Source organism: Elephantulus edwardii, unplaced genomic scaffold, assembly GCF_000299155.1.
Source record: "Elephantulus edwardii isolate Elephantulus edwardi_28Jun2011 unplaced genomic scaffold, EleEdw1.0 scaffold00095, whole genome shotgun sequence".
Taxonomy (NCBI): Eukaryota; Metazoa; Chordata; class Mammalia; order Macroscelidea; family Macroscelididae; genus Elephantulus; species Elephantulus edwardii.
In genome coordinates, this window is record NW_006399845.1 from 10427922 (window position 1) to 10454128 (window position 26207).

At 36.2% G+C, this 26207-nt stretch overlaps 1 protein-coding gene across 1 annotated transcript in view; it reads right to left on the reverse strand.

Annotated features, from left to right (window-relative positions):
• Positions 1-960: 960 nt before the first annotated feature.
• Positions 961-26207, reverse strand: part of ANKHD1 (ankyrin repeat and KH domain containing 1) — a 165344-nt gene continuing 140097 nt past the window's right edge. Inside the window, exons 17-35 of the mRNA XM_006891229.1 lie at positions 25823-25968; positions 25576-25687; positions 24579-24724; positions 23779-23921; positions 23013-23226; positions 21337-21512; positions 20981-21143; positions 18084-18179; positions 17050-17166; positions 15860-16031; positions 12747-13197; positions 12123-12269; positions 11392-11541; positions 9396-11005; positions 4222-4398; positions 2576-2776; positions 2031-2206; positions 1273-1437; positions 961-1020 (exon numbers count right to left, since the gene is read on the reverse strand). Of these exons, the coding sequence (XP_006891291.1) occupies positions 961-1020; positions 1273-1437; positions 2031-2206; positions 2576-2776; positions 4222-4398; positions 9396-11005; positions 11392-11541; positions 12123-12269; positions 12747-13197; positions 15860-16031; positions 17050-17166; positions 18084-18179; positions 20981-21143; positions 21337-21512; positions 23013-23226; positions 23779-23921; positions 24579-24724; positions 25576-25687; positions 25823-25968 (4622 nt within the window). The remainder of the gene's footprint in view (positions 1021-1272; positions 1438-2030; positions 2207-2575; positions 2777-4221; positions 4399-9395; positions 11006-11391; positions 11542-12122; positions 12270-12746; positions 13198-15859; positions 16032-17049; positions 17167-18083; positions 18180-20980; positions 21144-21336; positions 21513-23012; positions 23227-23778; positions 23922-24578; positions 24725-25575; positions 25688-25822; positions 25969-26207) is intronic.

Below are 26207 nucleotides of genomic sequence, written 5' to 3' on the forward strand. Positions count from 1 at the left end.
TTACTTAGCTTGATAAAATGATACAACATAATCACAAGAGTCACTCCATTCTATGTCCCAATTCAACTGAAACTTAAACGTGATTAAATATTTTAGGTGTGGGTTTTATTAAAAAAAAACAAGACAAAACAAAGCACAGAGAAGAACCTGAAGTTGATTTGGGTTTGGGTATCTCTATGTTTGTTCAGTGTTATCTGACTTAAAAATCCCATTATTCTTATTGACTGACTCAGGATCTAGGAAAAGCTAAATCTATTAGTGGACCATCGGCTAACGTCAGATAGAACACATTATGGAAGTATGAAACTTTCTCACATGTATGAATGACAAGAAGTGAACAAGGAATGCTTCACACACAAGTATATAACTAGTCTTAAAAATACTTATTCAAGACAGTGTAAGAGTGGAATCTAAAGTGTAATACACGAAAACCTATTAAAAATATAGTAGTATTAATGTGGTTCAACATGACTGTGAATTGGGTGGCACCTACATGACCACTGAAAGGATCACACCCCACTTCTAAACACTGTTCATCTTTTTATTGAATATTCTGGTAAATATTTCACATTAATACAGGCTACATTAAGTAGGGCCACTATAAGACAAGAATTTTACTCAAATTTTTTCCTTTTAAGTATGTAAACAATTATACATGTATTTTACTGCCTAAAAAGGTTGAAACATGTAATCATCTAATTCTCTTCTGCATATAAGTAGCATTCATTATGTTTAGCCAAAAGCACTAAGTTCATGTCTTAAGTTCAAAATGGCTAAACTAATCAGAGAACATAATCAGGTAGGTAAGAAATCAATTTGTTCTTATACAATGGGCAATCAAATTTCCATTGCTAAAGCCTCAAAGAAAATGTCTTAGGTAGGCACATTAAAAAAAATCCCCAGGGTTCTTCCAAGGTCATAGGTTTCTCAAACAAGGCTAAAGAGTAAAGACCTTCTAACTTAGTTGACATATTTGAGATGCATGTTTCCAATATGAGGTGCCCACGTCCCAGGCCAAATCTGAAAAGGGGGAGGAAAAATTGGAATTTCTAATTAGGAATCTTTACAGTTACAAAATAAAGATATAAATTCAATGGTAATTCACTGTTTCTGCCTAGGAAGAATACACATATATGAAATAAAAATGTTTAGTATCATCTTGATATTGAAAAACTTAGATCAAGGTGGTCAGGTATCACTTCTGATATTCAGAACTTGCACTATACAGAGAATTAAAAAAGAAAAAGAGAGGATAAATTAAATCCATTTTACCTGCTGGGCATCAGTGCACTCAGCTGAATTTTGGATAACTTTTATCATAGGGTTCCAAGCAGGATCTGGGTTATGAAGTCCATTGAACAGAGGGCCTCCAGGAACATCAGCAAGTTGAGGATGAGAGGGTATTATGGTACCACCATACATGGAAATGGGCAGACCCTAAAAAGGCAGAAAAGTATTTTTAATCATGAAATGATTATAAATCCACACCAGCTTAGATTTCAAATTTTCTTTTATTCAAAGAATGCCAGGGTTATATTAATATATCACAGTACAGTGTTGCAAAATCAAAACTAGTCATCTGCATCAGCAAAGCTGTTTAGTGAAAAAGAGAAAAACAAGGGAATACAAAAACAAATGCAGCAGCAAATTATTGGGAAATTCCTGACAGTTGATGACACAATATCCTTAACTCATACTTCATTTTTGTTAATTTGTGCTAAGAAGAAAAGGAAAACACCATGATTGCTTGTATCCATAATACGACTTTAAAACAGTTAAGTCTGAGAGGAAGGGCAGTTCTTCAGAGGAACAGAGAGGCTCAAAGCTGTGGCAGTAGAAACAAAACAGCAAACTCTGTTTCTGGGGTGGAGAGTGGAGAACTCTCCAGGATGACCGATCTGCTGACAACAATTGAAACTGGAAAACTTGGGAAAGTTATGGAAATAAATGAGTTGTAACTACTTCTTGACATGTGGCTACCCCAGTTTGTAAAGTGTCAAAAAAAGTTATAATGATGTTTGTTAACTCACTTTAGAAAAATCCACAAAACCACTTGTTAAAGGTTGATGGAATATGTTTGAAGGTGCTACCATTCCAGAACCGTCTCTCTCCAGTGGCTGGTGCTGTGAGAATGTGCTTGGGTCTGATAACTGCTGATGCATTGGATGGTTCCCTATCACAGACTGCGACCAACCTGATAAGCCTTCTGGAAAGAAAAATTTAGAACAAGCTTTGATAACTTATTTTTATCATAATCTTTTCAAATAAGTTTCTGGAAAATTTAAGTGACTACCCCAAACACAGTTATCTTTCAAAAGATTATATATTCTCTTAAAGAGTTTTGAATCTTTGCTTCTGATCAATTCTGTATTTACTACGGATGGTATAATTATCCCAACTGACACTCCAGACCCTGAGTCTGGGATGGATTCTTCAAAGTAATAAAAGCCTCTTCCAAAGTTTATAAATTAAGTTTTAATTTGGTTTCTTGTTCTCTAATAGAAAGGAAGTTTTAATAGCAAAACCCTACAATTTACTCGAGAAATTCCCTCAGACAAAAGTCAAGAAACTGTACCTGACATAGCATTGACACCAAATGACCAGATTCCACTGGGCCCAACAGGAGCAACAAAACTGGTCCCCACAGGGGCTTGAGCGACAGATCCTCCTTGCCGAATCCGGGCTAGTCTCTCTGTTCCAATGGGGGGAGGTATCTTTCGATCCTGACTGGCACCGCCTCCTTTTGGTTGGCCCAATGTAGGTGGGGCAGAAGTGGCTGAAAGAGGTGAAGATGATCCCGAAGAAACAGATGGAATAGGAGAGTCACCTGGTGACAAAATATTTCTCTATTGTTTTATTACACATAAAAACTACTTGTAAGAATATGAGAAACCTTACTGGAATGAGCTATTCCACAAAAGTTCTGCAAGGAAGAATTTATTTATATAAGATCATTCAAATAAAAAGATAAAATTTCTAGAAATACATTAGATCACATCTATTGTTGCACACATTTTCTCACCCTTCCCCCTATTAACTTTTCAAGTAACATATATATCAGTGTTTCCACAGTATCTAGCTAAACAGCTGGTGGCCTCTATACTTTTAACAGTTCCCTTCCCATTTTTTTCCTTTTCAACAGTTCTTTTTCCCCTCATATGAAAGAACAGCCAAAAGTTAGCAAATCGTTGTATAATTCAATTTATGACACTGTTTCTTAACGTGAGTTAAATTAATCTGCATGGTTTTTCTTGTCAAAAAGGTCAATACTGGTCCTTTTTTTTGAAGATGGCACCTAAAGTGAAGAAGAAGCCCCTGCCTCTCCCAAAACTGAAGTCAAAGTAACAGCATTAAAGGCCAAAGTGGCAATCCTAAAGGGCATCTATGCCACAAAAAAATGATCTGCACATCATCCACCTTTCGGCAGCCTAAGATGCTGAGACGCTGAAGCCCAAACACCCGAAAGAAGAGCACTCCCAGGAGAAACAAGCTTGACCTCTGTATCATAGAAGATAAAAACACACTGTGTTCATGGTGGATGTCAAGGCCAACAAGCACTACATCAAAAAAGCTATAAAGAAACTTTATGACATAGATGTGGCCAAGGACAACACCTTGATTAGGCCTGATAGAGAGAAGGCGGCCTACGTTCAACTTGCTCCTGACTTTGATGCTTTGGATGTTGCCAACAAAATTGGGATCATCTAAGTGGAATCCAGCTGGCTAATTCTAAATAAATTTTCCTCAGAGAAGGTCAATATTCATTATCTCATAATGTAAAACAAAATCCTACTCAATGCTAATATTTCTGCTTTAAATACCAAAATATATCTGTCAGAATAAATACTTTTACTTTTGGATGGTAGTAACACAGTTTCCTAAAATGTAAAATAAGAAACCATAACTGACCACATAAATAAATTCAACTTCCACCTAGATTTAATAAATTATTTCATAATGTTGTCCCCAAAGGATCCTTCTGTAAAACTATTTACAGCACCTTTCTTCTTGATCCAAGTCTCAAAGAAAACATTTCCAACTTGGAAGAATAATTTGAGTCTGGTTCTCAAGTTTTCTATCCTGTAAACTTTTGACTTTTTTATATCATGGAAATACAAACCTTAAGCATACCATTTGATTTACTCAACAGTGTTACCTGAAACCAATAGTTTAAAAAAGCATTTAAAGACTCTTTCGGAAGAGTGCATCCAGGATACCTACATGAGTTTGAAGCACTTGTCCAAGGATGGGGAGAAAAATGTTGTCGGCTGAAACTGGGTGTCCCAACAGGAGCTGGTCCTTGCAGGAAAACCCGTGTTCCGGGTATGTTGGAAAAACTTGTGAGAGGAGTAGAAGAGGAAGAGGAGGAGTTTCCTGATGGATCAATGGATGGTATCCCTGAAATAGAGCCAAGACATCTAATTCACCAAGGCTTCACAATTCAAAAATGCAAAGTTGTTCACTTCTTCAAAAGAAGGACATTACAGGGTTTTTATAGATCATAACAAAAGAATGCACTTATGTTATACCCTATGTCCAAACTCTCTTTTTCTTTCTCTTGCAGTGCAGAACAAGACGATCAAGCTTAATGTTTAGGCATAGCAGCCACCTGAAGTAAGGGTCTAGCTAAATCTCAAAGCTTTCACTGGAAAGGGAAGGAAATGAGCACATTTGTAACTAGGTAGTTTCCAGATTAACTTCTGCTTTACATTTTATGGAAAAATCTTAAGTTACACCTTTCATTCACCAAACAGTCATCTCTTATGGAGGGTAAATAATTAGTTGTCTACCAATGTGTCATCCTTTAGCAGGAAAAACCTGTTAACCTTAGGGCAATGTAAGCATCCTATCTGATTAAAACAAAACAAAGCCAACCAAAAACCCCTGCAAATTTCACCAAGGTTTCTATGTGAATTATGTAAATCTGAATTTAGTAGTTTTCTTAAACTCAGTTGCTTTGTCTAAAAAATGTACTGGATGGAGATACGGGGCTGAAAAAAGGTTATAGATAATTACTTCAGGACAAAGTAGTTGATAGCAACATAAAAAATGCTAAAATTTGCTTTTCATTTTGAAACAACTTTGAGATCTAACTCATATCCTTTTTAATTCCTTCATTTTTTTTAGTATATTCACAGGGTTGTACAATCAATTTTAGATTATTTTTACCCATGAAAGAAATCCTACACTTATTAGCTGTCTCTCCTCATTTTTCTTTACTACTATCTTCCTACTTCTCAATAACTATATGAATATACTTTCAGTTTGTATAGATCTATCCATTATGAACATATTCTAGAAATGAAATCATCATGTGGTCTTTGTGACTGGTTCCTTTCACCTAACAAAATGTGTTAAGGCTCATCCATATTGTAGACTGAATAAGTACTTCATTTCTTTTTTGTGTTATTTTGCACACATTCCATATTTTATTTATCTATTTATCAGTTGACGGGCACTTGGGTTATTTCCATTCTTGACTATTACGAATAATAGTGCAATTAACCTTTGTGTACAAATTTTATGTGGATGTATACCTTTATTGGGCATATAGGTAAGTTTTAGATTAAATGGTAACTCTGTTTAACTTTATACCATTTTACATTGGATTTCTAGCTTCCTATCCTGTAAGAAAAGAAATTTCTGTTATTATACTTATGGTATCTCTGTTATGGTTATTAAATGCCACTGAGTCAATTATGACTCATTTTGACCCTGAACAATGGATCTGAAATAATGTTGTTATATACTGTTTAGTAAGAATCGACACACAGCTGACCCTCCAGTGGGTTTTCAGAGACAGAAAATCACATGGGAGGAAACTGTCCATATTCATATTTGTCCCGTGAAGCAGTTGGTGGATTTCAGTCATGTGCCTTCAGGTTGACAGGGCAGCTCCTTACAAAAACTTCCTGTGCTGAAATATAGCAGCACTCATTAACTAAGAGCTTATAGTAAGAAGATGCACTGTAATCCCAAAGGCGCATGGTTAGAATTCACAAGCTGCTCCATAGGAAAAGGACTAGGTATTCTCCTCCCACGTGATTTACTGCCTCTGATAATCAATTGGCAGGTCAGCTAAGAGTTCCAATTCGATGACACAACAACAATACAAATAATTAAGAAGGAGCTCTGGTGATATAGTCCATAGGAAGTTGTGCTGTTAACAGGCCACACTCCTTTGGTAGTCTAAAGCCATCAACAACTCTGCAGGGAAAAATGAGCAACGTCCTCCTATGTGATTTACAGCCTTGGAAAATCAATGGAGGATCAGCTGTAAGATGGTTCAGAATTGGCGGTGGTCAAGAGAGAGGGAGAAAATTAGAAAACTTGGTAAGGCAGAGGGTTGGCAAAAATAGGAAGATCCTCAAGGAGATGGCTGACACAGAGGCTGTAACAATGGTTCCAGTGCGTTAGGATGGTATAGGACTAGGCTCTTTGCTCTGCTGTACACAGAACCACACTGACTTGGAATCGACTCAATGGCACCTAACAATTACAATCATAACCGAAGGCCAGCAATGACCTTTCCTTTACCATGTTGTTGCTGTTGTGTACTGCTGAGTTAGAACCAACCCACAGCTGACCCTCTGGTTGGTTTTCAGAAGCAGTTAATTGCACAGGAGGAGAATCACCATCCTTCTCCTGCAGAGCAGCTGGTGGATTTGATCTAGGGGTTTTGCCACTCTACTAGTTTCCCCAAAATGAAAACTAAAATCCATGTATATTTATAGAAAAGGAAGGAAATTCCTAGAGAATTTCTGACTATAGAGGGTTTGTTTATTTCAAAGATTGATACCACAGCTGTATTTTTCAGAAAAAAAACCAAACATAATTTCTGAAAGTATACCACATCTAGTTTTAAACAACACATAATAGTACACGTGGTCAAGGCTACGGGACCGTTTTCCAGTTGGAAGAAAAAAGCTAAGCAGTCGTAGTACTTCTTACATGTCCTAGGTCAGCCACAGTTTGTTTTCTAGGACAGTGCAGATCCAACTAAAATCAGATCCTAAACTTTGAAAAATTAAGATTTTCCAAATATCTCTAAGCCAATAGTGGTCTCAAATCTATCCACAGTTTTCTCATAATGCCTTAGCAGTAAATTTCCAATTTCAAGGAGCCAACAATTGAATCTTACATTTTTGAGGCTTTTAAAGAAAAGAACACAAAGAATTAGATCTCAGCAAACAGCTGCACTTAATGCAAAGATAATATATATGTATAGTACTGTGAGGCTGAACACTGTGACACGGATGTGTCAAATGCATTAATGGTTGGCTACCCAATGCGGACAGAGAGTGGGGTGGAGCTCCCCGATTAAACAAGCATGGAAGGAGGAGTGGCATCCACTTCCAAAATAGCTTGCCTCCAGAAACCCTGTGAGCCTGGAGAGAGGATGAAAGGTACCCAAGCATCGAGGACTCTCCTTCATAGGGTCGCTATGAGTCGCCTGTGACTCGACAGCACTTAACAACAATAACATCAACAGAGAGAGAGATATATCAGCTGGCCCAGTGAAGAGAAAACGACGTGACCAAGACAAAGATGGGTGACTTTTAGTCTGTGGCCCTCCGGCCAGTCTTTCATTCTTTTTGTTCAGACATTCCTCTAGGTCGTATAGCCCTGGTGTACAAGTTGCCGTCCTGCGGTCACTTGTGGTTGCTGTGAGGCTGAACACTGTGACATGGATGTGTCAAATGCGTTAATGGTTGGCTACCCAATGTGGACTGAGAGTGGAGTGGAGCTCCCCAATTAAACAAGCATGGAAGGAGGAGTGGCATCCACTTCCATAATACCTTGCCTCCAGAAACCCTATGAACTTGGAGAGAGGATGAAAGGCACCCAAGTGTCGAGGACTCTCCTTCATAGGGTCGCTATGAACAACAACAACAACAACAACAACAACATTGTGTTATGCAAGGGCTGTGTCCTTATCTCCATACCTTTTCAACTTATATGCAGAACAGATTATCTGGGAGGCTGGGATCTATGAGAAGTGTGGCATCAGGACTGGACTGGAGGTAGACTCATCAACAATCTGCGTTATGCAGATGATACAACCCTGCTTGTTAAAACTGAGGAGTACCTGAAGCACTTGCTGGAGAAGGTCAAGGGCTGCAACTTTCAATATGGATTGAGGCTCAGTATCAAGAAGACAAAGATTCTCACCACTGGACCAACTGGCAGCATCAGGATGGATGGTGGAGAGATTGAGATTGTTCACAGCTTTAGTTTGCTTGGCTCCAAAGTCAACACTCTTGGTACCAGTAGCCAGGAAATTAAAAGACGTATTGCCATGGGAAAGTCTGCTGTTAGGGACCTCTCCAAAGTACTGAAGAGCAATGGTGTCTCTCTGGAGACTAAGGTGTGTCTGATACAGGCCATGATCTTCGCAAACACTTGTTATGCATCAGAGAGTTGGACAATGACTAGGGAGGATAGAAGGAGAATTGATGCCTTTGAACTGTAGTGCTGGAGAAGGATATTGAATACACTGTGGACTGCTAAGAAAACAAACAGGTTCACCCTTGAAAATTAAACCAGGCTGTTCTCTGGAGGCAAAGATTATGACATACTTTGGACATGTTGCAAGGCCCCTGGGACCAGTCCTTGGAGAGGGACGTCATGCTTGGGAGGGTGGAGGGACAGCGGAGGAGAGGAAGACCTTCTTTGAGGTGGACTGATTCAGTGACTGGGGTAATGGGGGTGAGGTGTGTCAGAGACAGTGAGATTGGCACAGGATAGTACAGGGTTTAGGGCTGAGGTACACAGGGTCGCTATGAGTTGCAGGTGACTTGACAACACGTAACAATAACAACACTGTGTTATGCATATTGTTGGGTACTGTGGATCCTCAAATGGGTTTGCAGAGAGTTAAACACATGAGAGGAGATTGTCCATCTTTCTCCCACAGAGCAGCTGGTGACCTCAAATCTCGTGCCTTTGGGACTGCAGTGCATCTTCTTGCCACTAGGCCACTAAGAGCCACCCCCCAGTACTATTTCCACATCATCATCATCATCATCATCATCATTTACTATTTAGTCTGAGCACCTAAGACTGAAATTAAAACAAAGAATTTGAACTATGGAGTATTTTCCAAATAAATACATTTGCGACCCAAATTTTTTAAAATCAGAGAAATCTAAACAATCACTAGTTTCTTAAAAGTGGTATCATTTAAAAAAAAAAGTCTTATCATTATAAATTTGGAAGCTTGGAATTACCCCATGAGTCTATTTTTGGTTAAAATAAAATTATACCAATTTCAAGAAGTGTACTACCATCATAAAATCTTTTTCACTATGGACAGAAAAATCATATTGGTAGATCAGATAATAATTTGTTAAGAGACTCAAACTGAGCTGCAGCTAACAGTTATAGTTACTTACCAACAGGACTAGTAGAAACTCTCTGAGAAGGTGGTCTAAAGCCAGGTGCCTTGGAGTTGTCAGGGTGTACATTTTCCAAGTGTCCAAGTACAGAGTTACCCAGGAATGCTGACTGAACAGTAAAAGAGGCATCTGCAGCAACTCGAGAGGACAGGGGACCATCTCCCCAACCCTGGTTAGCTGGCACCTGACTGCTATCAAAAAGACTGCTGAAGTGATTGAAAAGTGTAGTGGGGCCAAATGTAGGTGGCAAAGATTTATTTGCTGGATTAAGGTGCATCTGAGAGCCATTCATAATGTTCATGGCTGAAGAAAGCTGCACTGCAGCTGGCGGGCCTTGAGGTGGTGTTAAAGGTACTGAATTTGTAACAAAAATAGACTGAGGATCTTGGTGTATAGTTGCATTTGGTACCACTGAGTAAAAAGAACCTCTGGGCTGCATTCGATGAGAAACTCGAGGTGCTGGTACAGCTAACTGAGGTAAATTACTTGCGTCCTGATTATCAGCAGCAACCAATCTGGGTGATGCCAATGTCAATGGAGCAGATTCTGAGTTAGATGCAAAAGGCATTGATATAGGACTTAAATCAGACACGCTGGATGGTTGTGTCTCCTCTTGTGTGCTATTGGAGGGAGGAGTAGGACTACTGGATGAGTTAGTTTCTGCGGCTCCTGGGGTGTTGCTGGCAGAATTATTACAACTATTTGCAGTTGAAGATGGGGTACACAGGTTTGCCATGGGCTGGTCCTGTGTGGACACTTTCTCTTTGGGGGCTGGCATGGCAGAGAAAGACTCCATTTTTTGTGAAGAAACCTGTGCTTGAGGAGTACTTGCAGGCAAAAATGTGGTGGGAACTTGCCCACTAGTGACAGGTGCAGAGGAAACAGAAGGCAGCGAGCTACAAGTGCTTGTCACAGAAGAAATCACTGTTGCTGGAGGACTTGTCTTAGGCACACAGGCAAATAACTGCTTTCTAACGGATGAAGGAGTCCGGGAATTAGTCACACACAGTTGCTGGTTGGTGGAAACTACAGAAGAGACAGTGATGGGACAACTGGTGGTTAGTCCAGCAGAGTCAGAGGATAAAACAGTCCCGTTCTGGTTAGGTAGACGGCCTGTATTATTATGCTTTGGAGAGTTATTTGTGTTGCCAGGAGTCACAGGTCTTACTGGAAATGGTCCCCAAGTATTAGGAGAGGGTGAAAAGGTTCCTCCAAATTGGGCCATGGGTAAACGAGGATGCCGAATCTGTTGCATAGTTTGGGCAGCCAGCAGGGCAAAATGAGGGTGGGAATAAGCTAAGGGTAAAGAAACTGGGAAAGAAGAACGTACATTTGTTGGAACGTTCTTATTAAGTTTGTTAGTGGGCTGGAACGTAGATAATGTTGTTGCCTGTGAAGTTACAAGAGTTGGAGCACCCAAGGGAAATGCATTTTTACTGGAACCTGCTGTGGTGCCCACTCCAGATGAGAAATTTGCATGAATGGATTTGGTGCTGGCAGGTGTTCTGATGTGATTTTTTGGAATTAAGTCTTCTAATTCCTTGGCAGGATCTTGAATAAGTGCATTGATAAGTTGAACTGCATATCTTGTTGATTCTGTACCACCCCTAAGGGAAAAACAAACAACAAAAGACCAGAATATTTTAAAAATAACGATATTAATAAAAAATAAAATTATTCACTGTACTATACTTAACAAAAGAAAAATATGCTTGTTTTAAAAATTAAGTTCCACACAGAAACAGCAATATATATCTATCATTGTTGTTGCTGTGTACCATAGAGTACCAAGCTATAGCTGACCCTATAGTGGGCATTTAGAAGCAGTTAATTGCAAGGGAGGAGACTGCCTGCCCATCCTTCTCCTACAGAGCAGCCAGAGAATTTGAACTGTGTGCCTTTGAGACCATAGTGCAGCTTCTTACCAGTAGGACACCAGAGCTCTCATTACTACCATGTGTTTTTGGTTTGGCATTTGTTCTTTCCAATTTACCTTATTGTGATCATTCTCTCTCCATTCTTATCTTTTTGTTTATCTACATCAATATGGGCACCAGTAACATCTTGTATTGCAGTGATATTGCATCCTCCTCTTCCCATTATCCTGGACACCACTGAGGCAGGAACAGACAATTTCTTTGACCTGTAAAACAAAGAGTGCACACATGTGAGCTTACAAAAGGCAATGTCTTTGGGTTCACCGTGCAACTTCTTACCACTAAGCCATAAGAGCTCTATAGGCAATGTCTTTGAATAGTAAATGGTCTTTACTAAAAAAGATGTCTTGTAAGTTCATGGATGTCTGTAGAATATTATATCTCAAACAAGGAAGATGAGATTATTAAGCTTTTTTTACTAGAAAATTTATCTTATTGAAGTTAATTTAGTAAACACCTACTACTCTGCTTAAAAAAAATTATATTTAAATCATCCATAATCTAAGAATTCAAAGATCACCTGAAAATTATGTCAACTATAAAGTGACTGTATATACTGACATTTTCTAAATGTAAATAATGTCATACTTAATATAGGTAATCTTACTGAATTATATAAAAAGCTTATTCTGGATTTAGTATGATACTTCAACAGAAATCAATGATTACATTCAGATATCCACTAACTGACTGGGTAATCACTTTACAAGAAAAGTGAAAAAGTGATTCCAATATAGTTTATGAAAGTTAGGGAGGCAAAAAAAAGAGAAAGACTAGTTCTACTTGCCTTCGTACAACTTCTTTCCACCCTTCTTCTCTTTTTTGTCCCCTTTTAGGGCTAGTAAGGTTCAGCTTTATGTTTGAAGAACTCAATGGCAATGAAACCGACTTGTAACTTGTTGATAATGAATTAGAATTCACTTCACTTTCAAGTCTAAAGAGATAGAAATACCAAGGTTCAAAAAAAGCTAAGTGTTTTTTATTTTTTAAAGTTTCAAGAGAGGAACTCAAAGACTAGTCTTTCACAAAGTTACATTAAAATATTTGCATTAAAATCCAGTACATCAAATAAACACTAAGTCAGAATCTAGTTTAGTCTTAAAACAGATTCAAACACCGAAAGTTGGACTACAGTGGATAAAAATTGTAGTTACAATAAAATCAGGGTATGCTAATATTGTCAATTTTAGAGTATGACTATAATAAATATTAGTATTTCTAATAATTTATTTTCCTATTTAGAGTTTAATTAGGAGAATTAGATGAATTTTAGTTTTGAACACTTCAGACAGGTAATATGGAATAAAATTATTTTAAAACAACTTATATTTAGAGAATACCTTTTAAATACTTTTTATGAGGCATGAGAAAGGAAAGCTGGGTATAGTGTTCACAAGTATGAAAAGCTTACCGTGTCTGAGTTTTAGAAGTGGTAGTATTTGTCTTTTCTTCTTGGGAATGGAGTAGCACTGAGGGATATCTCCTATCACTAGAGGAATTCACATCCATAATGAAATTTAACTCTTGGCTTTTACCACCACTACTACTCTCACTGTTGCAATCTGTGCTGTCCAAGTTGTCAGAATCACTATTTCCACCTGCACCACCACCTCTGGGTTCTCCATTTATTTTATTTTTATCTGCTTTATGTTGTGCCATATGTTGTTCTGGTAAAATTAAATGAGCAGTGGGAGGGGTCTCTTTTGTTTTATTCTTCTTATTTTTCCGATTGGTGCTGGGGGTTGTCACGACATTGGCCCTTTTTTTCCCAAATACATTTGTGAATGTTGTAGATGTTGCAGATATTCCAATTGTGGTAGTGGTGGTTGCACTAGGAGGTTCTATGGGAACTTCTTGCTCCACTGAAATGATCAGAAAGGATAAAAAAACACACAAAACCACACTCAATGTCATGGATCTCAAAACAAACTGCACCCAAAATACACCCAAATATTCGAAACAACTCAGCCATCTAGATTATGTTAATATTGCTAGAGAAAATATATTATGATGTCTAAGTTGGTATGAAACATAGAAGTTATTAACTTTCTTAAGCTCTTAAATTTTAATATTACTAACCAAAAATCACAATATAGCTTGAATTTCATTAAGTTTTCAAATGAAGTAAACAGTATGCTAAAATTAGAATTCAAGTAGCGCAAAATCACTTGTCTTTTATAAGCACTAACAGACTGACTGTAAAATAAACATTTTAAAAAGTTTTAAATAAATTTTTTATGAAAAGTTTTTTTTTTAAGAAATAAAAAACCTTTTAGATAATAAATTCTCTACTTAAGCCCTGTATAGCTTTAACTTTAGCTAAATATTTACTGGGTTTTCCTAGTTTCCAACAAAGTGGGAAATGGGGCTGTAAAGAGGTTTGAAATGAATATGAAAAGAAACTGGCAAATTTCTTACTGCATGGCATTTAAGACATAGTGTTTTACAAAGTGACTTTAATGATGACTAAAGCTCACTGAATGATGTACTAATTACCTTTTTTCTGTCTGTATGAATTTATGATGTAAAATACCAAGAGGAAGATTCAGAAGGATTCATGATAAGATTCACTCTGTGGCCTAGTGTGTAGGGAGTTGTGCTGCTAACCCAAAGGCTGCAGTTCTCTGGTGGTCTGAATACACCAGGAACTCTTTACGATAGGCAATCTCCTGTGAGAATTATAGCTTCAGAAAACTCGAACTCAATGAGGGTGAGGGTGGTGGGGTTCAGCTATGAGTTGCTTCCAACTTGACAGCAATGACAATTCAAAGAAAGAATTCACTATAAAACTATCAATTTCAGATTCCACATTCACCTAGAAAGGAGATAACTAGAATAACAAATGCCTCAAACTGAAATTGATCAATGAGAACTGATATACACCCAGGTTTACTGCAGCATTATTCACAATAACGAAGACATAGAAGCAGCCCAAAGACCCATCACGAATGGATAGAAACCTGGAGTAAAGGAACATAACGAAATATTATACAGTACTGAAAAATAATGATCTTGTAAAAACACTACACAACATGTATAAGACTCTTAAGACATTCTAAGGGAAATATTTGAATCACAGAAGGAGAAATACTGCCGAAGGACAAACATTTACAGAAGGACTAAGACCAATGTTATAAAAATAGGATGGACAAAACAACTATGAGATATGATCTCACCCCAGCAAACAGCAAATGCTGGTGGAGTTGTGGAGAAAGTGGAACCCCGATTATTCATTGTTGGTGGGAGTGTAAAATGGTGCAAGCACTATGGAAGACAGTATGGCACTTTCTCAAAAAGTTGTAAATAGAAATACCATTTGAAAAAAAATTAAAAAAAAAAAAAAAAAAAACCACCCCAAAAAACCACAACAAACAAAAAAACACAAAAAGAAGTACCATTTGACCCAGCAATTCCACTATTGGGAAGGAAAGAAACCACAACTGTCACTGAGGTAGATATATGCACAACCTTGTTTACTGTGGCTTTGTTCACAATAACAAAGAGTTGGAAACAACTTAAGTGCCCATCAACAAACGAATGGATAGAGAGAAGCTGTGGTGCATTCACACAATGGAATACTATGCAGCATTGAAAAACAAGGAACTTATGAAATATTATACAAAACAGGTGACCTTGGAAGACATCATTCTGAGTGAAATATCTTAGTCACAAAATGACAAATACTGCATAGTGCCACTGTTGTAAAACTGGACTGACATCTAGGTTGGGGGAACCCAAAAAAAGAGGGGATAAATAATGCATACTGCATTGAAACAGGTGAGGGAGAGAACTGTTCAAGAGGAATGTTGTTGTTTGGTGCTGTCGAGTTGTAGACGACTCATACTGATCCTATGAACTAATGGCCTGAACATTGTTCGTACATAGTGTTTCTGGAGGCAAGCCATTTCGGAAGTGGATGCCACTCCTGCTTCCAGAAAAGGAATGTAGGATTAGGTATTATTTTCACGACAAGATTACAAAAAGAAATGTATAGTAAAGTGGACTGTGGACTTGGGGAAGGATTTAACAATGAAAATATTATTTTTTTTTTCCTTTTCAAAGAGAAAAATGAACTGAGGGTGAGGGGTGGGAAAGGAGGAAAATGAATGGGGAAAATAAATGGAAAGAATATGCTGTAAAAAATATCTATGTTACATTAAAAACTAAATAATTTTAAAAAAGGATAGACATGTTGGAGGAGAATGTGGGAAAAGAATGGATAGGTAAGGACCACTACCTTGGAATAGGTAGAGGGAAGGATTATGTGAAAGGAATACATTATTAGACAGTATATGTATGACAATTAATATGGAACAAGCCATGCATTACAAACTGAATTGGGAAAGAGGGAGGGATAGTTATCAATCAATGAATGAAAACCCATCCTTTCTATAAGCTTTCACTAAAAGCACAATTAAAAAAAAAAAGAAAACAAAAAATCAAATTAAAAAAACACAACCTAACAAATAAAAAACAAACCACCACCAAGAATTTAATCACTAAGTCAGATTTGTCATTTCTCACCATCTTCATCATTTTCCTCTTCATCTTCATCCTCTGGTAGTTCTGAATTTTCCTTAGGTTTGTTTTCCTCATCTTCCTGTTTCCTTTTTTGTTCTTCCTTTTTCTTTTTTCTCTTTTCTTTTCTTTTCTCTCTTTTAGCAGCCAGAGCCTGTTTTCTGCTCTCTTCTCTTGACTGCAAATAAGTATATAATTTTTCCATTAATGTAGTAACTTCAAATCATGAATAACAAAGAGAAAAACAGATTAACCAGATATTATCAACATTACAATTCTGAGGTCCAAGGGTTACCGCGAAGAAAGTAAATTCATAGAATGGGAGATTGTACACATATAGTTTTTATTTCCAGTTTTTAAATTCTGTTTAAGTTCAGTGAATTTTTTTCGGTTTTCTATAGAGATATATGACATTAACAAATGGTAATTTTATATATGATATTTTGTAAATGATAATTTGATATTTCAACTCTGACTTGAATGGTATGCCTCTAACAACATTGTTAAATATACTTAGATAAAAATACTCTTTTATCAAGTTAGGAACTTCTATTGTTATCCTACTAGGTTTTGTTGTTGATATTTTAAGCTAATAATAAATGTCAAAACTTTACCATCTCTCAAGATTATCATATATAGTTTCTTTCTTTAATGATCAATAAATACAGTGTCTGCTTGATAAGCCAAATCCGAATTCCTAGAATAACTCTACTTGTATACGGTATTTAATTTTCAATTTAACTTCTAGAATCACCAAGGCTTCCTTTATTTTTGTTAAGGAGAACATCAGAAAGATGTTTTTGTTTTACATTTTACTTTTCTCTATTATGCTACTCATCTTTGGGTACTAGACTTGGTCCTTTAATTGGGATCTGCTAAATCACTTAAAGATGGATCATATGGTATGCATATAATTTCTATATATCTTACTAAATTTCTTCCAAAACTACATGCTAAAACTACGTAGGCAATGATACAATTTGGTAAATTGGAATCTTGCTCAAAATCTCAATTATATGGATTAAAAATATTTTTTATGAATTACACAAATAAGCAAAATTTTGAAGAAACAAATTGAATCTAGTTTAAAACGTTTCTTTTGAAACAGTTTTTTAAGATTATTGGTTCAAGTAGGTAAAATTCTACTAGGCAAATTTTCAAGTTTCTAGTAAGGGGAATTACATTTCCCAACTTACCTTCTCCAGATCTAGTTCCTTTAAAAGAATACTTGCATTCTTATTTGCTTCTGCAGCCTGCTGGTCTTTAGCCTTCACTATTGTCTCAACACATTGGTGGCATTTTTTCAGCAGTTCCTATAGCAAAAAATGGAATGATATAAACAGAAGACAACAGAATAGATTAAATAAAACATGAAGTGATGAGCATATTTAATCTAAGTTAAAGTCTAATCAATAAACGTTCACCAAATCAAATTAAGCTATTCTTTGAGACAGTCTTTGATCAAAATAAGACACTGTTTCCTAAAGGAGCTCTGGTGCCCTAGTGGCAAGAAGCTGTACTGCAAACCTGAAGGTACACAGTTCAAATCCACCAGATGCTAAGCTGGAGAAAGGGGGGGGGCAATCTCTTACTGTGCCAGTAGGATCTGACTTGACAGTACACAAAAACGATACCGTTTCTTAAAAAGTCTATGAATTCTCCTTACCTAAGATTGCACAAATTAACTTAAACTAACAGATTTAGTTATAAACCTTCACTGTAGTCACAGAAATTATGATCCACACTAGGAAGAATACAGCAATATAGTTAAAAGAGTATTATGCATACTTTGGACATGCTGCAAGGAGGGACAAGTCCTTGGAGAGGGACGTCACGCTTGGAAGGGTGGAGGGAAAGCGCAGGAGAGAAAGTCCTTGATAAGAGGAATTGATTCCGTGACAAGGGTAATGAGTGTAGGTATATCAGAGACAATGAGATCGGCACAGGATAGAGCAGGGTTTAGGGCTGTTATACAGAGGGTCACTGAGTCGCAGGCAACCTGGCGGCACATAACAACAAAAACATGATGCCTGTTTTGCAAATAGACAAACTAAAGCATAGAAATATAAGGTGCTTAACCTCTTACAGGACAAAAAGAGTAAGTCCCTGCTTGCATATCTTGACATCTAATTCTGTAAAACCAAAACTGTGCTTAAAAAGCATTTTGAAAAATTGTGTTAAGTATATTATGTAACATAACATTTTCCATTAAATAGTGTTTTCAACTTACCTTATCTGTAATTGTTGCTATGTATCTCATGCATTCAATATCAGAAGGGAACTGATTAACCTCCTTCACCAAATACTGAACAACTTTTACATGACCCTGTATTAAGTAAAAAAAGGACCAAAATGTCAAAATCCCTTCAAGTTTTTTTCTATACTCTTGAAAATGTAGAGCGTATACTAATACTTTTAATATAAAATAAAAATGTTGCTTAATAGTCTAAATTTAGAATTATGAAAATAAGAACCATATTTAGTTTTGAAAACAAAAAAAGATTAAGTATGCTATCTTCAGGAAGTGATGAATCAAAATACATTTTTTCATTATTTTCATTAGCCCACATCCCATTGAAAGTAGAAAGGTTTTTCTAGAAAAACAATACCTCCTAGAATAAATCTGCTAATAAAATAAAAATCAAGCTCAAGCTCATTGCCAGAGTTAGCACCGATTCACAGCTGACCCTCCAGTAGGTTTTCAGAGATTATAAACCATATGGGAAGAGATTGCCCATCTTTCTCCTACAGAGAAGCTGGTGGATTTGAACTGACCACCTTTGGGTTGGGAACAACTCCTACCCCACAGACCACCAAAGATCCCAAAATGAAAATATATACCAAAAAATGCATCTCAGCATAAAAAGAAAATGGATACTTATATAATGGAGATGTTCTGGATTATAAAATTTTCTTCTGGCTCTATCTTGTTATAATTTGAATGTAGGAAAAAAATACTTTCTAAATGTTACTACCAAGGATGGAATGATCTACAGTCAATTTTCCCAAAAACCCTTCAAACTCATTGCTGTAGAGTCAGAACTGACTCATGGCTCTTCACTGGGATTCTGAGGCTGAGGAGGAGGTTGCTCATCTTTCTCCCAAGGAGTCAATGGTGGATTTGAACCACCAGACAGGCTCAGTCTTTGGGTTAGCAGCCCAACTCCCTCCACCAGAGTTTCCCCGGTCAATGCAACATTGATCTATTTTAATATAACTAAGCTTTCCTTTTTTGATAAATTTTAAAAGATGCTCAAGAATTAGTTTGACAATGGAAAATAACAGAAAGATATTTTATCTATAATATGCAGAAAGAAATAAATGTTCTATGGTTAGGGAAATGTTTAATATCTTTATGGGGCATGGATTACACTGGCATATGCACTTATTAAACTATGTACTATAAGATTTGTACACCTCACTCTGTATAAATTACACTTCAATTACAAGAAAAGAAGAAAATGGAATAAAAGAATTATTTGGAAATATTTTATGATTTTATTTTAAGTTACACAGCAGGTGCTTTCATTCAATAGTTATTTAGTGGCCACTTAGTATGCACCAGGAGACCCTGAGTAGCACAAACGGTTAAATGCTTTGCTATTAAGGTGCCAGTTTAAGCACCTTAGAAGGAAGTCTTGGTGATTCTCTTCCAAAAGATCACAGCAACTGAATACCCTATGGAGCACAGTTCTACTCTGATACACGTGAAGTTACCTTGAGTTAGAATCAACTCAATCGCACACTGCTCAATAAGTAGGTATAAATAGTGCTGAAAAAGTCATGAACATAGATCCATATGGAGCTTTCAGGAAAATTAGGAAGACAGGTATTTAAAAAGTAACAACTTTAATATACAATTACAAACTGGGATGAATTCTACAAAAGAAAAGAGCTCTATGAGAACCTTTCTCAGATATATTAACAAAGGACTCTGACAAGTGAGATTTTAAATGGGAGTTAAATATTAACTAGGGTAAGTTAGGAAAATAGGAACAAAGAAAAACTTTTAAGAAGAGAAAACCAGTGAGCAAAGGGGCTGAGGCAATTAAAATTTTAAAGTATTCTAGGGCAGTGCCTCAAGTATAGTAAGCAAAGAAGGATACAATAATGACCGATCTACAGAGCTTGATGGGAGGCAGACTACGCAAAACTTTTCACTCTATTTTTGTTCTTCCTTATGTAGAAAAAAAGGAGTTCTTATTGAGCTCTGGTTAAGTGTTTGGATGCGAACTCAAAGATTGGGAGTTTAAGCCCACCAGCTGTTTTGTGGGAGAGAGATGTGGTCTTTCAAAAAGACTATTACCTTGGAAATACTATTCTGTCTTAAAGAACTTGGAATCTACTGAATGGCACACAACAAAAATAGATAAGAAAAGACATCTATTTGCATAGCTCTCCTTAAATCTAACACTTAATCTATAATAATAAACAATATAGCAAATATTACAGACACTAAGTTACTACAATTGTGAATTAACATATGCTTCGTAAAATTTGGACTCAAAAAGTGTTGCTGTCGTTACGTGCCGTCGAGTCACTTGCGACTCACAGCGACCCTATGTAAACCAGCTCTAAACTCGGCTCTGTCCTGTGCCAATCTCACTGTTTCCAAAACACTCATCCTGACTGCCCCAGTCACTGAATCAATCCACCTCCCAGAGGACCTTACCCTTCTGTGCCTGCCCTCCACTCTCCCAAGCATGAAGTCCTTCTCCAAAGACCGGTCTCTCCTTACAACATAACCAAAATGTCAGACGAAACCTCAGAATCCTTGCCTCCAAGGAGCAGCCCGGTTTAACCCTCTCCAGCATGAATCTGTTTTATTTCTTAGCAGTCCATGGTACCCTCAACAACATTCTCCAACACCACAGCTCAAAGGCATCAATTCTCCTTCTATCCTCCCTGGTCATTGTTCAGCTCTCTGATGCCTAACAAGTGATTGCAAAGACCATGGCCTGTACCAGACGCACCTTAGTGTCCAGAGACACACCATTCCTCTTCAGTATCGTAATGACTAGTATGTGAATATACTCAGTGCTCCAAGATCAACTTCTCTTTTCTTATGGTTTCAACATAGAATTGCTTTAAAATAATAAAATTTGACAACCCTCGCTCCTTAATTACCTTGCGAAATGCTGACATAAGGGGTGTGATTTTCCGGTTATCTACTGCATCCACATCAGCACCTGCTTGCACTAGTAACTGCACTACATCAAAATGACCACCATTCGCTGCCAGCCAAAGTGGTGTGTTTCCCTTCTTGTTACGGACATCAATATGGGCTCCCCTAGAAAATGAAAGAGTATGAATACAGTTCATTTATTACAAGAAGAGTAACCTTTCCTAGTTTTTTTCATCATGCTTTATTATTTCATATAAGATGCAAATAGTCTATTCTTAAAAATTTCAAGACAATAAAACCATCTTTACAGTGAATGAAATCATATGATTTCTGTACACAGTATGTAAAATTCACTCACCTATTAATCAGGAGCTCACAAAATTTGTAGTGACCTTTGTCTGCTGCTATTGTCAGAGCAGTGTCTCTTGAGGAAGGCACAGGGGGAGCATTGACATCAGCTCCTTTATCAAGGAGAACTCTTCCAACTTCTGCATATCCTCCAGAAGCCGCTTCCATCAAGGGAGTAAGACCAGTCTATTTGAACCAAAATTTATACACAGTAATTACTAAATTTCTTTAAAATACTCTAACAACTAACTTTTAAGAGAATTCACTTTGTCACTTTTTTCAATGAAGACTATTCATACTCCTGAAATTTACTAAAAAACACGTCAATGTTATCATATAAAGATGTCAAAATAAATTATAGCATACTATCTTATACAAAAAAGATTTTCCTAACTTTTATTCAGTTATGAATTTATAAAATGTCTTTGTGCAACCAAGATTTTTGAAAAGGCATAAAAAGAAAATGAAACAAAGCTCAATGCTGTTTAGAATTTGTTTTGAGAAAGCAGTTTGCTAAACAATTCAGGATAAATTATTTTAATTCCCCTTAAACTTGGGTAAAATAGATACAAATTGTTAATTAAAAAAAATTATGTCTTTTGAGCATCATTCTCGAACATTTTTGTTAAAGGACATTCCCTATTATTGCTATTAGTTGCCATATCGTTAATTCCAATTCATAATGACCTCATGTATAAAAGAACAAAAGTCTGCTGGTTTTGTTCCATCATCCTAATTCTCGGTATATCAGAGCCCACTTTTGCCAACTATTACCATTCCTGATAAAATCTAGCTCTCTCTAGGTCCTTTAAAAGAAAAGAAAAAGTTAATAAAGTTCAGAGACAAAATAAGAAATTTTCATCAAAGCCTCCCCAATCTGAAATACCTACTAAAATGGTCATTGTCAGATTACAGAGATCTACTTAAACTACATCTTTTAGGATTCTAAATATCCAACAGTTTTAAGTGAAGATATTCAACTCATTGACATATAAACTCTTCCTTTCTAAATGCCAAATAATCTGGAGATTGTCTGAATCTGTCATAAGATTATTACCTTTATAATACATGCACTAATTTTTTGCTTGGGATTTTACCAAAGTACATGCTTCATTAAAGAATATCTTTAAATAGTCACATAACCATTATCATTCACTCTAATATTTACTTTCCCATGGAGAAAAATAAGTTATGTATAAAATCTTTAAATTCTCATATATGATATCACTATTATTTACAATAGTAAGATGCGTTACTGTTAAGTAATTTCTTTATTAGTTTAATGGCTATTCATTTTGGAGGGCAAAAACTAACAACAGTGTTGATATATACATTTAAGATGGGAAATTTTTTGAAAAATTTTGGTCTTTGCATACTTTAAAATGTGCACACTGTTAAGAATGTTAATTACAATATTTTTTCTTTTTTTTTAAATTACAATATTTCTAATAAAAAAACCCCTATTTAAATAGGGAAAAAAAGTCACATAAAGGACTTAATCTTTTATTAAAAATTCACTGACTGTCCTTAATGAAAGGCATAAATGATATCAATGGCAACTGTGTAGCATCTCCCAACTATTCACTGAAGCAATAGTTTCAACTTATAACAAGTAAAAATTTATTCAAGTTGAAATGTCATGTCTATTAGATATCTTAAACAGGTGACAAGTCATAAAACACTTACCTTTGCCCTATGTTCAACATTAGCTTTTCGGTCCAAAAGCAAACTCACTACTTCTGCTCGGCCTTGGAAGCAGGCCAGGGTGAGAGCTGTGTTCCGATTGGTCTCTATCTGGGCATTAATATCTGAACCCATATCAAGCAGTAGTTTCACTGCAGGAACATGTCCATTCATAGCAGCCAACATCAGGGGAGAAATGCCTAATTTACTCCCAGTCCTAAAAAGGGAAATGTGCTTTGAAAATTCAAATACTATGTAGCCTATTTTTTTTCCAAGCATAGAAAACATTAAAGATGAAAGTGTTTGCTTTTTTGTTACAAAGTCTTTAACATCAGTGAATATATTTTCTTTTATAGACTAATAATTAAGAGTAGAAACACAATTTAAAACATATCTAGAGTTATAAATTTCCAACTATGTATTAACAAGTTACTTTCTCATATGAGATCTCTTTAAAATTAGTCACTATAGTAGAAATAAGTAGTAATTACTTAAAAGTACGTTAACAGAGATAATTTTTAGCCTTAAAACTTTAGTACTCTCTTTTTATTATTTAGACATATTAAAATGAAGCATTTATTTTACTTGTGTAATTTTGGACAATAAAACCTGTATCATCATGCGCAAAAAAAACAAAAACAAAAACAAAAAAAACCCTTTAGTACTCTCTTAATTAAAAATGGTTTTTCCAAACATTTAGAGGAAGGTAATTAACTCTAATGTAGTAACTTACTAGTTATGAACAATAAAATGTGTGAATAGGTAATACCTTGAATTAATTTCCGCCCCGGCATTAAGCAAAATCTTAATAATATTAACATATCCTCCAGATGCAGCTAAACTCAGTGGTGTATAATCAGACACATTCCTATGTTCTTTATTTGCACCTCGAGCCAACAGCAAATCTACTACCTACAAAGTAAAATAAGAAAAGTTTACATCAAGGGTTCAATTTATAATTAGGAAACACATAAAAAAAAGACTTTTAAGTTCTTTGTCTAAATAGCTAAATTTATGTAATTTTATTTATATATTTTAATTTAATTACATTTAATTTATTCATATCAGAGAAATGGATCCATTTTATATTAAGGAAATCAAAGCTTTGAAATTCCAATTATATTGAAATATTGTTTTATTTGCCAAATATTAAGCAATGAATTTATATGTGTTTATGATTTTGGTTCAGTTAGTGTGACTAAATATACGATAAAGAGAATTTTCATTTGGCCCAAAAGTAAAAAAATATTCTTTAGAATGGCATCCCCCCCCCCACCTTTTTTGTGTACCATCAAGTTGTATCTAACTGGCACAGGAGGAGATTGCCCCTCCTCCAGCAGAGCACCTGGTGGATCTGAACCAGGAGCCTTTGGGATTGCAGCACAGCTTCTTGCCACTTGGCCACCAGAGCTTCCTTAAAAGGGCATTTCTAATGCTCATTATACTTACAACGTATACCATTTACAGAACATGTCAAAATACAAGCAAATTTTATTTAAGTAGCTCTAAAATCCCAATTATATGCATTAGCATATAAAACAAAGTGTTTAGAAAATAAAAATGTTATACCTCCTGCCGTCCACCAGAACATGCCAGAGAAAGTGGAGTATCCTTGGTTCGTTCAGATTGAGCTTCTATATCTCCACCTTTATCTAAAAGGATTTCAACAACGCCAACATGCCCTGCAGTTGCCGCCAGGATCAGTGGTGTGAAGCCTAGAACAGAAAAGAAATAATTATAATCTCAAGCACATTTTTGGTTTTGTTATTTTATATATTTATTAATACAATGCCATGTATTAAATGCTTTCTTTTAGTAATTTAGAAAAAAAGCCTATAAAGACAGATAAAAAAACTAAAACCCACCTGCTGTCAATCAGTCAATTTCAACTCAAAGTAACCCTAAAAAAACCTGCCTCATGAAGTCTCCAAGACAGGACATCTTTACAGAAGCAGACACAGCAGTGGGTTTCAAGTGGCAGTTGTACACTAAACCACTGTGCTACCAGCTCCTTCTATGGGCAGATACTAATAAATTATTTAATATAAAACTGCCCAAAGTTTGACCTTGTGTGGGGAAAAATTACCACACACATGATGAAAAGGAAATGCTAAGTCAGTAAACTCGGATGCTTCTTTAAGGTCTACCTTAGGATAAAGGACAAAGACAAACACAACTTGCTCTACTTTACTACTGACCTACTGTCAAGGTTTTTTTCCATTTTATGAATTACTTAGTTCTTTCAATTCAAGAATCTGCACATTCCTAACTTGAGATACTACGTGGTGGTTTTTATTAGGTGCCATTAAGTCAATTCTGACCCACTGATCCATTACACAACAGATCAACACCCTGTCCAATCCTGTGCCATCCTCACAATCTCCCCTGTGCTTAAACCTGTATAGTTGCAGTCATTATGTCACTTCATCTCACTCAGGGTCATCTCTTTCACTGAATCTTTCCAAGTATGATGGGTTTTTGCAAGGACAGTCTAGGAACTATTTATTAATTGTGAGAAAACTGTAGTTATTTTTAAAACTCTGGTTTTAGTTACAACATTTCTTACCTTTTTTGTCTCTGTGCTCAATTTTTGCATCCCGAGCAATAAGTACAGATACAAGTTCTTCATGACCACCTGCACAAGCTAGTGTTAACGCTGTGTCATGATTGCTCTCAGTCTAGAACGAAAAACATATGTTAGAGTTTATTTACTTTTTTACAAAGGGTTCTCAATTGAAAAGCAAATACTAGTTACTTTTCACAAAAATTCCCACCCAATAAGAATGCTAAGTTGAAGAAAACAATCTACTCACATGAGCATCAATGTCAACTGAAGGATAAACAGGGATCATAGACTGGGAAGCCACATTGCTTGGAGTCTGAGAACAGGATTCAGGTGTAAGACATTCTGTAGCTTGAGCAGAACTGCTTGACCCAGTGGGCACTCTGCTACTCACAGCTGAAAAATAAGTCATATTGTAAATTGCACTTAAAAGGGTACAGACATCTATACATAGCAAAACCACATAAAACAAACATTTCTGTAGTGATAATAAAGAAAAAGTTTTGTTTGGAGTCAGTCAGATCCAAGTTTGAATCCCAGTTCCACTAGTGACTTTCTAATCTCTGGCAAATAATTTAACTTCTTTGAACATGAACTTTCTAGATATCTAAGAGGAGGATAATAATAAGTACCTG